The sequence below is a fragment of the Anolis sagrei genome, chromosome Y (assembly GCF_037176765.1).
Source record: "Anolis sagrei isolate rAnoSag1 chromosome Y, rAnoSag1.mat, whole genome shotgun sequence".
Taxonomy (NCBI): domain Eukaryota; kingdom Metazoa; phylum Chordata; class Lepidosauria; order Squamata; family Dactyloidae; genus Anolis; species Anolis sagrei.
The window spans coordinates 15960906-15974325 of NC_090035.1; the positions used below are offsets into that span (position 1 = coordinate 15960906).

At 41.4% G+C, this 13420-nt stretch overlaps 1 protein-coding gene across 1 annotated transcript in view; it reads right to left on the bottom strand.

The window, feature by feature from the left end:
- VWA3A (von Willebrand factor A domain containing 3A) overlaps nt 1–9908 on the bottom strand; it is a 50065-nt gene extending 40157 nt beyond the window's left edge. The window contains exons 1-5 of the mRNA XM_067462475.1: nt 9741–9908; nt 7204–7282; nt 3995–4121; nt 1839–1963; nt 1691–1765 (exon numbers count right to left, since the gene is read on the bottom strand). Of these exons, the coding sequence (XP_067318576.1) occupies nt 1691–1765; nt 1839–1963; nt 3995–4121; nt 7204–7247 (371 nt within the window). The 5' untranslated portion in view covers nt 7248–7282; nt 9741–9908. The remainder of the gene's footprint in view (nt 1–1690; nt 1766–1838; nt 1964–3994; nt 4122–7203; nt 7283–9740) is intronic.
- Nucleotides 9909–13420: the final 3512 nt, after the last annotated feature.

Consider the following 13420-nt stretch of genomic DNA (forward strand, 5'->3'; position numbering starts at 1 on the left):
GGAAAAAGAACTCTTGTCTGTTTGAGGCAAGTGTGAATGTTGCAATTGGCCACCTTGATTAGCATTTAATGGCCTAGCAGTTTCAAGGTGTGGCTTCTTACTGCCTGAGGGAATCCTTTGTTGGGAGGTGATTAGCTGTCCCTGACTGTTTCTTGTCTGAAGCTCCCCTATTTTTGAGTGCTGTTCTTTATTTACTGTTATGATTTTAGAGATATTTAATACTGGTAGCCGGATTTTGTTCATTTTCAGGATTTCCCCCTTTCTGTTGAAATTGTCCACATGCTTGTGGATTTCAATGGCTTTTCTGTGTAGTCTGACATGCTAGTTGTTAGAGTGGTCCAGCATTTCTAGTTAGCAATTTGTGTTTCCCAGCCTACTACAGCTTTCATGAAAAAATAACCTGGCCTACTGATTACTAAAGGAGAAGCTTGCAGACACAGGTTAACTGTCTTACACTAGATCAGATTGCTTATCTGTGTCACATTTGTCAAACTTAAGGCACACGCTCTGAATCCAGCCCACCATGTCATTGCATGTGGCCTTCTGGATACATGCTGCAACTCCTGTATTCCTCATCATTAGACATCATGACTAGAGCGGGTGGGAATTGGGATACCGCAACATCTGGGATGATGCTGTTTGCTCTGCTTAGTCAAGAGAATGGGATTTGGATTGAGAGACAAAGCTTTTGGAGATGGCGTCTGACTTTAAAATGTCCTTGAACCTTTCCCCTACCTCAAGCCCAAAATGTACTGTTGGGCTGCCATTCCCATCATCCCCAGTCTGCATTGTGGTTAATCAAAAGCATGCAGTCGCACCCAAGCTGCTTTAAATGTCTCTTTTTTGTTAACATGTCCTAATTTTCTGTCTGCTTGGGGGATGTGGATTACTTTCCTGTTTGAGCAAGGAGCCCCACAGAATCAATGTCCACATTATTGCTTTCACAAAATGGTAACTATTTAATAACTGGTCTTGGGTCTATCTCCACCCAAGCACTAATTTGATTTCCCAACAACAAGGTCCATATTTGAAGGATAATTGATTGTTCCTGAAGCTTCCAGTCATGGACGATTTCTGAGGAGAAGAATAGATCGCAGTTTTCCTTGCTTGCTGTCTCTGGTATAGGGACCTCTGGGGCGTCCAATGCCCAAGGCATTAATTAGTTAATGGTTAACTAATTATTGGTTGATAAAGATTGACTTGAAATGAATTATCCAAGCCTGGATATCACTGGGACCAACTGGAGACATGTCTTGCTTCCAAGATTATCTGGCGGTCTCTGATCTAAAATGGCCCCCTTTCCTCAGGCAAAGGGGCAGAAAAATGGCTGACACAAACAAGGAAGGGGTTTCTTAAGACCCCACCCTTATAAAACTAACATAAAAGTGAATACTCCAAAACTATGGGTGAGGAAGTCTGACAAAAAGAAACTGGAACTTATATAGTTACAGCACAATGGGAGTTGTCATTCAGTAACATCTGGGGACTATGCACCGACCACTATGTAGAAGAATTATAGTTGTCCCTCTGTATCCACAGATTCTCCATACAAGGATTCAATGGCTCTTTGAAGGCAACCCTAAGGGTGATCTGGCCCTTGATGGAAATTAGACCAGGGTGGTCTGTGTAGCCCACTGCCGTTCAATGTGCACATGTGAATGTAAGAAGGAACATGTTGTTGATTACTTACGCGTGTAATTGAGTTTCAAAATCTTCAACAGCCTCTTTGGTAAATTCAATATGTTCTGTCCCATCACTTGCATTTCTAAAAAGAAACAAGTGCATCTGAATGAGCAAGCAGTCACAACCAGATTGAAACGAGTTGACCATGTACTTACATCACAACGTTGCCCTTCTTGACCAGATTGTCCAATGTGAGGTGCATGTTTTCTAGACCATAGACTTTAACCCAGTTATCGGTGGCTTTTAACCCTGCAAACAGTGCAGCAGTATTCCTAAGTCTCTGTTGAAGAATGGAGGACAATTACATGAGAGTATGTAATTTTTATGCAAGGTATAAAAAGAAGTGTTTTATGTTACAATACAGACATGACGTTGCAAGATACAGTGCAGAATCAATCTTATGAGAACTCACTTTCAGGACTATATGATCGTACATAAGTATGGTATCCATCAGGCAAAGCTTGAGGAAAAGTCCTACAGGGATGAATTCTGAGAATACCAAGGTGTGACTCCAGCCCCATTTGAGAAAGTGTCCCTCAGAAGGCTTAACAGCACTAAATGTTGTACTCCAGGACAGGAAGCACCTCTGTACTTAACCAGCACACCCCAATCCAATGTAAATCTTATGGACTATTTCATACATTTGGACTTAAATGTTTTTTACTATATATTCTCTAATAAATTGCTAAAACAGTTTATTGAAGAATATATAAAAACTATTCAGCAAAAATAGTAAAAACATCTAAGTCCAAATGTATGAAATAGTCCATAAGAATCAAGGTACAAGAGTTCCATGAAAAACCAGGAATGCAAAGGAATCAGGATACAGAAGGCAGCATAAAATCCAATGCACAAAATTCAGGAACAATCCTTTAAAATTGGAAACATTGAACATGAACAACTGGAAACATGAAACTAGAATTTCCTTAGCAGGCTTGACGAGGACTTGGCAAGAGATGTTGCTTCAAACTCCAATGTTGACCAGACTTCTGAAAAATCCCTTTGGTCTCTCTAATAAAGCCATGAAATCATTCCGTTTTCCCTGACAAAAAGATAATGGCTTTTTCTCTAATAAGTGCTGGGACCTTTGCCAAGTCTGTGAATCAGCTCGGAGTTTGTGAAAACTAAGTATCCTACCTATCCATTCATTCACCTTTCCACCTTGCAGTTCATCCTCTGAACTCGTTTCCCTAGAGAAAGACTTATCTGGGCCCCTCTCTGGAATGTGACCTTTGCCTTTACTAACTGTAGGAGACACAGAATGCTCAGTTTCAGGACTCAGGACGCAGGCTCAGCAGGCCCAGAAATCCCATGATCCACTTCCTCATTGACATTGTTGTTGTTGTTCATTAGTTCAGTCGTCTCCGACTCTTCGTGACCTCATGGACCAGCCCACGCCAGAGCTCCCTGTCGGCCGTCACCACCCCCAGCTCCTTCAAGGTCAGTCCAGTCACTTCAAGGATGCCATCCATCCATCTTGCCCTTGGTCGGCCCCTCTTCCTTTTGCCTTCCACTTTCCCAGCATAATTGTCTTCTCTAGGCTTTGCTGTCTCCTCATGATGTGGCCAAAGTACTTCAACTTTGTCTCTAGTCTCCTTCCCTCCAATGAGCAGTCGGGCTTTATTTCCTGGAGGATGGACTGGTTGGATCTTCTCGCAGTCCAAGGCACTCTCAGAACTTTCCTCCAGAACTTTCCTCATTGACATTAGGCACAATCAATGGCTGAATTACAATACTAAAATCATGTTATTAAGAGGTCAAAGATAATCCAGAAAGATGTACTCCGTTCTCCATGCCTCAGATACCATTAGCAATATTGAAGTGGCTCAAGATGATATCAGATCCCAAAAAAGGTTAAATGCCAGATTGAAAAGGGATCCAGATGATCTGTTGCATGCAAAAAGACCGGGTTCTACAACTACAAGTTTGGCAGTCTTAAGTAATTATTTGCAACTTTGTTGCTGTTGTTGTTGTTGTTAGTATTCCATTCAGGGAGTTTAAAAGACAGCTTCTTCAACAGAAGATGGCGAAATATTTCACCATCTATTTATTTATTTATTTATTTATTTATTTATTTACTTTGCTTATATACCGCTGTTCTCAGCCCGGGGGCGACTCACAGAGGTGGATTATTTACCTGGTTCCAACATGCCAAATTTCACTATCTTGGAAAAACTTATATACAGTATACATGTGGCAGTCCCTTATTCCTCTAAGAATAATACCAATATGATCAGATTGCATAACCGAAATGTTTGTCCCATAAGCCTCACAGCTTGAAACCTTTAGTTTTACCGATCGCATACAGTACCAGTAAATCCTGTGTCTGGTTGATATTAGTAACCAATAATCCATTATCCTCTTCAAAGCCTGTTATGGAAACATTTTGCCATGATCTGCGCCCTTTTGGCAAAGCAACATTTGATTCTGGATGTATTCTGCAAAAAGGAGGAAATAATGGTTACTGCAACACCACATAAGTACTAGTTCCTTCCTCTCCAGATATATCCCGATATTATTATAAGATGACAACTGTCCACCGTGCAGATGTGCATTCATTGTGTTCTTTAATTATAAACACAGTTTCAAATGTTAGCATATTAATTTTAAGATGTCTGAGAGCTAGGCATATAAATGTAAACATGTGCTTCTGGGGGACAGTCACCTGATAAAATATACTGGTATAACTTATTACAGTAGGCTCTTAGTTAACCAGCACTTATAGGGATTGGTAGATGCCAGAAAAATATAGTTTCTGGTTGCTTCAGTTACTGTTGAATACTAGATCTAATTAATACTATACTCTATACCATACTATAAACTCTATATTGACTTGATATTGATACAGAAATACAGTGATTCAAAGCAAATTAAGACAGGGGTTCTGTGAGTTTTCCAGACTGTACGTTCATGTTCCAGAAGCAATCTCTCCTGACAAGTATCCTCAATGGTTGCAAGGTCTATTGGAAAGTAGGCAGTCTTGATTAGCATTAGTGTAGTCACACGAAGTCACTGAAATCCACAAGTATGTGAACAATTTCAACAGAAAAGAAGAAACAATGAAAATGAAAAAAATCTGGCTACCAGTATTAAAAAAACTCTAATTTCAGGACAGTAAATAAAGAGGAACACTAAAAAAAACAGGGGAATTCCAGACAAGAATCAATTAGGGCCAGCTAACACCTCCCAGCAAAGGATTCCCCTAGGCAGGAAGCAGCTAGGCTTTGAATCTGCAAGGCCATTAAATGCTAACTAAGTTAGCCAATTGCAACATTCACACTTGCCTCAAGCAGACAAGAGTTTTTTCTCCCACCTTGGACATTATTCCACAGATATATAAACCCCACTTGCCTAGTTTTCAACAGACCTCACAAACTCTCAGGATGTCTGCCATAGATGTGAGTGAAATGTCAGGAGAGAATGCTTCTGGAACATGGCCATAGAGCTTGGAAAACTCACAGCAACCCAGTGAATCTGGCCATGAAAGCCTTCCACAACACAAATTCAGGCCAATAAAGACAAGCGTAACATAACACAGTTTTACTGTATTATAAAAACAGCTTTGTGCATGCAACATGCAATTTTAGTTAAGCTCTTTTGCTGGTTGCTTGAGAGTTCCTGTTGTTGAGTTTCAGTTAACTGTGTGTCTACTGTATTGTATTAACAGATAATGTGGTACCAGACAGGCCTGTAGCGAGGGGGTGGTTTTAGGGGTTCAACCCCCCCCCCCCAAATGTTTCAGATTTTTTTTAAAAAACCTGGTTTATTCATGAATTTTAACTGGTTAACCCAATCCCCATGCTAAGTCTATGAGATGCAAAAAATTAAGAGTCCCTCCAGAACTGTAAGCACTATCTCAAGCAAATATTGACAATATATTCACACTGTCATTACTTGCAGCAATAGGCGATGTAGTGAAGCAACCAAGTTGGGGGTGTGTGTGTTGAATGCTCTCATTAAGGAGGCCAGACTTGGTGGAGGTGGTTGACAGGGGTGGAGCTGCAGGCTATGGAAGGTTGCTCTGCCCCCTGCTGTGCTCTTTGCTTCAACGTGAGCTAGGAGGCAGGTTTCAACCCCACCCACTCCCAAATTTTCAACCCTCCCCGAAATTTTCAACCCCCCCCCCAATTTTCACCCCCCCCCAGATTGTTAACCCTCCCCGAAATTTTTTTCTGGCTATGGCCCTGGTACCAGAGATAGAAATAATATAGAAAGACTAGGGATAGGTTCTTGCATCACAAAATAGAAGAGAAAATCAATTCAATATGATTCAGCAATGTGAAGTAAAAAAAACTAGGTCTGGGAAGTCTTGCGAGAGTAAACAAAAACATTTTTAATCTGCTACAGAGTGCATGAAACTGTCTTCCAAAGTGCATCCAGGGATGATTTTGTCTTTCACCAGATTCCATTTTTCTTATGATTTCCCCCTTGATGGATGAATCTGTAGAACTGGGAATAGCTGGTAATGCAGGCTGAATCTACACTGCCATATAAACCAGTATCCCAGAATTCAATTATTATTGAATTGGACTGAATTCAGTGATTCTGAATTCAATGCAGGTGACTCAAATCAATTCGTTCTTTGATTTATCTCTTTCATAGACGCCATGTTCTTTGGAAGTTTGTTTACAACACGGTAATGGCTTGTGATGGGCACAGTGGGTGCAGCGCCTAAAGACCTTGGCCTGCACTTAAACACAATTGGCACTGACAAAATTACCGTCTGCCAGCTTCAAAAGGCCACCCTACTGGGATCTGCATGCATTATTAGCCAATACATCACACAGTCCTAGACACTTGGGAAGTGTCCGACGTGTGATCCAATCCAACAGCCAGCAGAGTGATCTTGTTTGCTGTGTACTAATTTTGTTTTGATAATAATAATAATAATAATAATAATAATAATAATAATAATAATAATAATTCCATACGTTCAGTTAGACCAGGCATGGGCAAACTTCTGCCCCCAGCTATTTTGGACTTCAACTCTCACAATTCCTAACAGCCTCAGGCCCCTTCCTCCCCCCCCCCCCCAGCTGTTTAAGCTGTTAGGAATTATGGGAGTTGAAGTCCAAAACACTTGGAGGGGTGAAGTTTGCCCTTGCCTGAGTTACAGTGGGATTTGTTATTAATATTATGATGCAACATCTTTCTAGAAGCAGAAAATTTTCAGCAGCAAGATATAATAATGGATTTTGTTTCTATTGAACTATTGCATTTTAAAGCAACCAGATCAATGGAGAGGGAAATCTGAAGCCAAAAAAATAGTGTATTTTTATAAACCATAGACATCAACTTGTAGGAAGGGATGATGAAAGTGGAAGTTCTAAAACTACAATTCCCCGTACAGAATGCGAAAGAAGCAGCTGTGTATTTTAACAAAGGTCTCCTAAAAAATAAGCTATTGTTTAGCTATTTTTGGCAGTGCAGAAGGAAAAAAACCATACGTGAAAACTGCTAAGGCTGCATTTCTATTTATGAGGATGTCATCACGGCGGCCGAAGGCTAAAAGAATCTTACCTCAGATGTTTAAAGAATAGCTCATTGTCCAGTAACTGCGTCATCTTCTATCTGGGCAAAATACAGGACTTTATTTCTGCTGTTTTGAAAGGAAAAGCAATTTTCAAATAGCATCTTCCCTTGCTTAGTGAACTGTCCTATCCAGTTATGCAGTAAGACCCAAATTTTGGTTCGATTGCTGCCTGGCATTCCCTTGGCCAATACACATTTAGGTGCCTCCAATCAGGCCCGTAGCCAGGATTTCGATTCAGGGGGGCTGAGTTTTTTTCAGGGGGGGGCTGAGTCTGAGTGAAAGAGGGTCTACCCTAGCAAACCTTTTGTATCATTACCCCAATACCCCCATGCATATGGGATATATTGAGTATGGTGATCAGATCATGATATGAATAAACATAACAGTTTAAATAATGCACCACTAAGGCCTTTTCGCGAACCACCATGAGAATTTCGGGGGGGAGGGGCAGAAGCCCCTCAACACCCCCCCCCCCCGGCTACATGCCTGCCTCCAATATTAGCCCTGCTATTGGGTATCTTTGACCAGCTGATTCCAAAAATGCAACCAGTTTTCTCCTCCTGGCTCTAGTTTTTGAGATACAGGATATGTGCCATCTACCAGTTGCCATCTCCTCGCCCATCAGGATATTTCAATGTACAGTAGAGTCTCGCTTATCCAACATAAACGAACCGGCCGAATGTTGGATAAGCGAAAATGTTGGATAATAAGGATGGGTTAAGGAAAAGCCTATTAAACATCAAATTATGTTATGATTTTACAAATTAAGCACCAAAACATCATGTTTTACAACAAATCAACGGAAAAAGCAGTTTAATACGTGGTTACGTTATGTAGTAATTACTGTATTTACAAATTTAGCACCAAAACATTGCAATATATTGAAACAGTAGTGGATCCGAGCGGTAGGCAGACTGCGCTGGATAATACAGAACATTAAATGAGCGAGGGTTGGCTATGCGCATCTCCCTTTATGAACCATGTAGGACCTTAAGATCGTCTGGGGAGACCCTGCTCTCGTTACCGCCTTTGTCACAAGTATGTTTGACGGAGACAAGAGACAGGGCCTTCTTGGTGGTGGCCCCTCGGCTGTGGAACACCCTCCCTATATATATATGAGATCGACTTCCTCCCTTTTAATATTCAGGAAAAAAGTCAAGACGTGTATATATGTTGTTTAGTGCATTTATTTTTTAATTTTTGGCTTTTAAAGTCTCTTCCGCTGTGTTTTTTGGTGCTTTAATGAGTGATGGTCACTCGTTGGCCTGATAAGTATATTGTGTTCAAATTTGGTGTCAATCCCCCCAGTGGTTTTTGAGTTATATTAATCCCACAAACAAACATTACATTTTTATTTATATAGATTTAATGTTTATTTTACTTAAGTGATATTTGTCTTTACTGCTCTAAAGTTGCACAAATCCTATGTAAAATCATACTACGTATTTTTGACATTAATATCGAAATCTGAAATATATATGGAAAGTCTTTATACTTTGATTTGCATAACATACGTGTTTTGAAGAGTTACGCAACTAGAATTCTTTGGCTAGTAGAGCCAACGGCTACTTTGGTTAAAGGAATCTGGAAATTGTAGCAAATTGGGTTGTTGTAGGTTATATGGCCATGTTCTAAAGGCATTTTCTCCTGACATTTCGCCTGCATCTATGGCAAGCATCCTCAGAGGTAGTGAGGTCTGTTGGAACTAGGAAAAAGGGTTTATATATCTGTGGAATGACCAGGGTGGGACAAAGGACTCTTGTCTTCTGGAGCTAGGTGTGAATGTTTCAACTGATCATCTTGATTAGCATTTGATTGCCTGGCAGTTCCCGGAGCAATCTTTTGTTGAGAGGTGATTAGATGTCCGTGTTTGTTTCCTCTCTGTTGTTGTGCATATTATTTGAGAACACCGAAATGCTGGACTACTCCAGCAACCACCATGTCAGACTACACAGAGAAGCCATTGAAATCCACAAGCATGTGGACAATTTCAACAGAAAGGAGGAAACCATGAAAATGAACAAAATCTGGCTCCCAGTATTTAAAAAACTCTAACATTACAACAACACAACAACAGAGAGGAAACAAACAAGGACATCTAATCACCTCTCAACAAAAGTTTGCTCTAGGCACTGTCAGGCCATTATATGCTAATCAAGGTGGTCAGTTGAAACATTCACACCTAGCTCCAGCAGACAAGAGTCCTTTGTCTCACCCTGATGATGGGTAACATTATCAGTGGATGAGGAGGGAAAGGACAGGGCCTAAGGCGGTCAGGAATTGTGGGATATGAAGTCCAAAACACCTGGAGGGAGGGCCCAAGTTGGCCCAGGCCTGCTCTAGCTTCTTCTCTGAGAGGTAAAGGCAAAACAACTTTGCACATGCTCAGGACTACTCTTCACTGTTCAAAGCCCACTCTGTAGCTTTCACCTGGCTGAAAGGATGCCCCATGTGTCCCCCCTTCTCTCCTGAACTGGGACCCCAAAGCCTTCCAAGCAGCCTCCTCCAAAGAGCCTGGACTCACCCTCAGGGACTCACTCTTCCAGGCAGGCACCCCTCCTTTTGCACATGGGAAGACCAGGCCCAAGGAACACTCCCTTGGCCTATAGTGTGTTCCTGTTGCCAAGGGAGATGGGAGCAACCATTCTCCACACAGAAGAGGGGAGAGCTGGGTGCAGGGAAGAAGCATTTCTCTGGGAGTAGAAAGGGACTAGGCCACAGCATAATGAATGCATTAACAAAAGGCAAAGAGTGAATACTGTAAAAATACAGTGCAGAGCAAACTGGCAAACGAAGGCTCTCTCTGGACAGTTCCTGAGAAAAACAGAGAGCAAGATTGACAAGGGGAAAACATGGATGTGGCTCACAAATGGAACTGTGACAAAGGAGATGGAGGGCCTGATTCTGGCAGCCCAAGACTAAGACTTTAGAAGCAATGCCATCCAAGCCAGAATTGAAAAGTCAACGTCGAAAAGTCCTCGTGGACAACAAGTTAAACATGAGCCAACAATGTGATGTGGCGGCAAAAAAAGCCAATGGGATTTTGGCCTGCATCAAGAGGAGAATAGTGTCCAGATTTAGGGAAGTAATGCTACCCCTCTATTCTGCCTTGGTTAGACCACACCTAGAATATTGTGTCCAATTCTGGGCACCACAATTCAAGAGAGATATTGACAAGCTGGAATGTGTCCAGAGGAGGGCGACTAAAATGATCAAGGGTCTGGAGAACAAGCCCTATGAGGAGCGGCTTAAGGAGCTGGACATGTTTAGCCTGAAGAAGGCTGAGAGGGGATATGATAGCCATGTATAACCATGTGAGAGGAAGCCACAGGGAGGAGGGAGCAAGCTTGTTTTCTGCTTCCCTGGAGACTAGGACGCGAAACAATGGCTTCAAACTACAAGAAAGGAGATTCCATCTGAACACAAGGAAGAACTTCCTGACGGTGAGAGCCGTTCAGCAGTGGAACTCTCTGCCCCGGAATGTAGTGGAGGCTCCTTCTTTGGAAGCTTTTAAACAGAGGTTAGATGGCCATCTGTCAGGGGTGATTTGAATGCAATATTCCTGCTTCTTGGCAGGGGGTTGGACTGGTCTCTTCCAACTCTTTGATTCAATGAAAGATTCCAAGTGTAGACTCTGCAAGGAAGCAGACGAAAACGATGGATCACATACTCAGCTGCTGCAAGATCGCACAGATGGACTACAAGCAGAGGCATAACACCATTGCTCAGATGATCCACTGGAACTTGTGCCACAAATGCCATCTGTCTGCGATAAAGAATTGGTGGGATCACAAGCCGGAAAAAGTTACAGAAAATGAACATGTCAAACTACTCTGGGACTTCTGAATTCAGACCGACAGAGTTTTCATAGAATCGAAGAGTTGGAAGAGACCTCATGGGCCATCCAGTCCAACCCCATTCTGCCAAGAAGCAGGAATATTGCATTCAAATCACCCCTGACAGATGGCCATCCAGCCTCTGTTTAAAGCTTCCAAAGAAGGAGCCTCCACCACACTCCAGGGCAGAGAGTTCCACTGCTGAACGGCTCTCACAGTCAGGAAGTTCTTCCTCATGTTCAGATGGAATCTCCTTTCTTGTAGTTTGAAGCCATTGTTTCGCTTCAGATTTCAGAAGTCCCAGAGTAATTTGACATGCTGCACAATACTCCTGACATCATGATTGTGGGGGAAAACGAAGTATGGATCGTTGATGTTGCAATCCCAGGCGATGACAGAATTGATAGAAGCAACTGGAAAAGCTGACATGGTATGAGGAATTAAAGATCAAGCTGGAAAGACTCTGGCACAAAGCAGCAAAGGTGGTCCCAGTCCCAATGGCGTTGGGCACACTGGGTGCAGTGCCTAAAGACCTTGGCCAGCACTTAAAAATAATTGGCGCTGACAAAATCACCATCTGTCAGCTGCAAAAGGCCACTCTACTCAGATCTAAACACATTATTCGTGGATTTATCACACAGTCCTAGACATTTGGGAAGTATCCGACGTGTCATTGAATACAAAAGCCAGCATAGTGATCTTGTTTTCTCTGTACTAATCTTGTTGTGTATCTAATAATAATAATAGTTTTAACACATAATAATTATATAATTGCTTTTAAGACATAACAGTTTTAACACATAATAATAATAATAATAATAATAATAATAATAATAATAATAATGGCTTTGAACACATAACAACAATAGCTTTTAACATATACTACTACTACTACCAACCAACCGACCAACCAACCTTGCCAATCTACCAACCTTGCCGACCAAGGGCAAGATGGATGGATGACATCCTTGAAGTAACTGGCTTGACCTTAGAGCTGGGGGTGGTGATGGCCGACAGGAAGCTCTGGTGTGGGCTGATCCATGAGATTATGAGGAGTCGGAAGCGACTGAATGAACGAACAACAACTACTACTTCTAGAATTGCTTTTAACACACACACATATGCATATATAGGCTTTTAACACATAATAATAATACTATAATAATAACAACAATTATTATTATTATTATTATTATTATTATTATGGGGGGGGGACTGATCTAGGACAATAGGAGCTGCATTTCACCCACATCTATAGACCATTGTGACTCCCACCAATTATGGATCTGGACAAAACTTGGCACACTGTCCCATCAGGACCAACTTTAACTGCTGGCAGTATGCTTTTTTGGGGGAGGAGGTGGACCTGGGGTTATGGGAGTGATAGTTTACCCATATCCTTATAAGCATGAAGTCCACATAGAGGGCCAGGCATTATTGACCATCAACGGCTTGAATATAATAATAATAGTAATAATAATAATAATAATAATAATAAAACTTTGTTTGTACCCCGCTACCATCTCCCCAAGGGACTCGGTGCGGCTTACATGAGGCCAAGCCCACAGTACATCAACAAACAAAGGCAATAACAAATAATCAATACAAACAGTTAAAATAAAATAAAATAAATAAAACTCAAAAACAAAAAATACACAATAAGCAATAAACAATAACAATAATAACATACAGCATTTAAAAACCTATGGCTGGGCCAAATGTAATAATTAAAATTTAAAATGCTGGACATGAACAAGGTAAGGTAAACTAGGATAGGGTTTTCAGAGAAAGATGAGGGCGCGCAGACAAGCCTTAATCAATATTAAAGTGCATTTGAGGACATATTGCTAAGCGTTTTCCTTATTCTGGGAAGGCACACTGGAACAACCACGTTTTCAGGCTCCTCCTAAAGACTGCCAGCGTTGGGGCATGTCTGATGTCCTTCGGGGGTGAATTCCAGAGTCGAGGGGCTACCACCGAGAAGGCCCTCTCCCTCATCCCCACCAATTGCGCCTGCGAAAGAGGTGGGAGTGTGAGCAGGGCCTCGCCAGATGATCAAAGGGATCATGTGGGTTCGTACACAGTAATGCTTTTAATTAGTTTTTATGCATTTTTAGTGTGATTAAAAAATAACATTGGTATTTAATTCTGTTTTAATATTTCTATGTTTGCAGATTTCAAGTTGTGTTGAACTGATTTTAATGCAAGGCACTTTGAGTCTTTTTTGTGGAAAGAGTGGGGTATAAATAAACATAATCATAATGATAAAATAACAATAAATAACACGCAACCTGAGAATGTACTTGCAACAACACTCAGCAAGCCCTTGTAAATAATAATCATAATCATCACCATCAAGCCACATGTG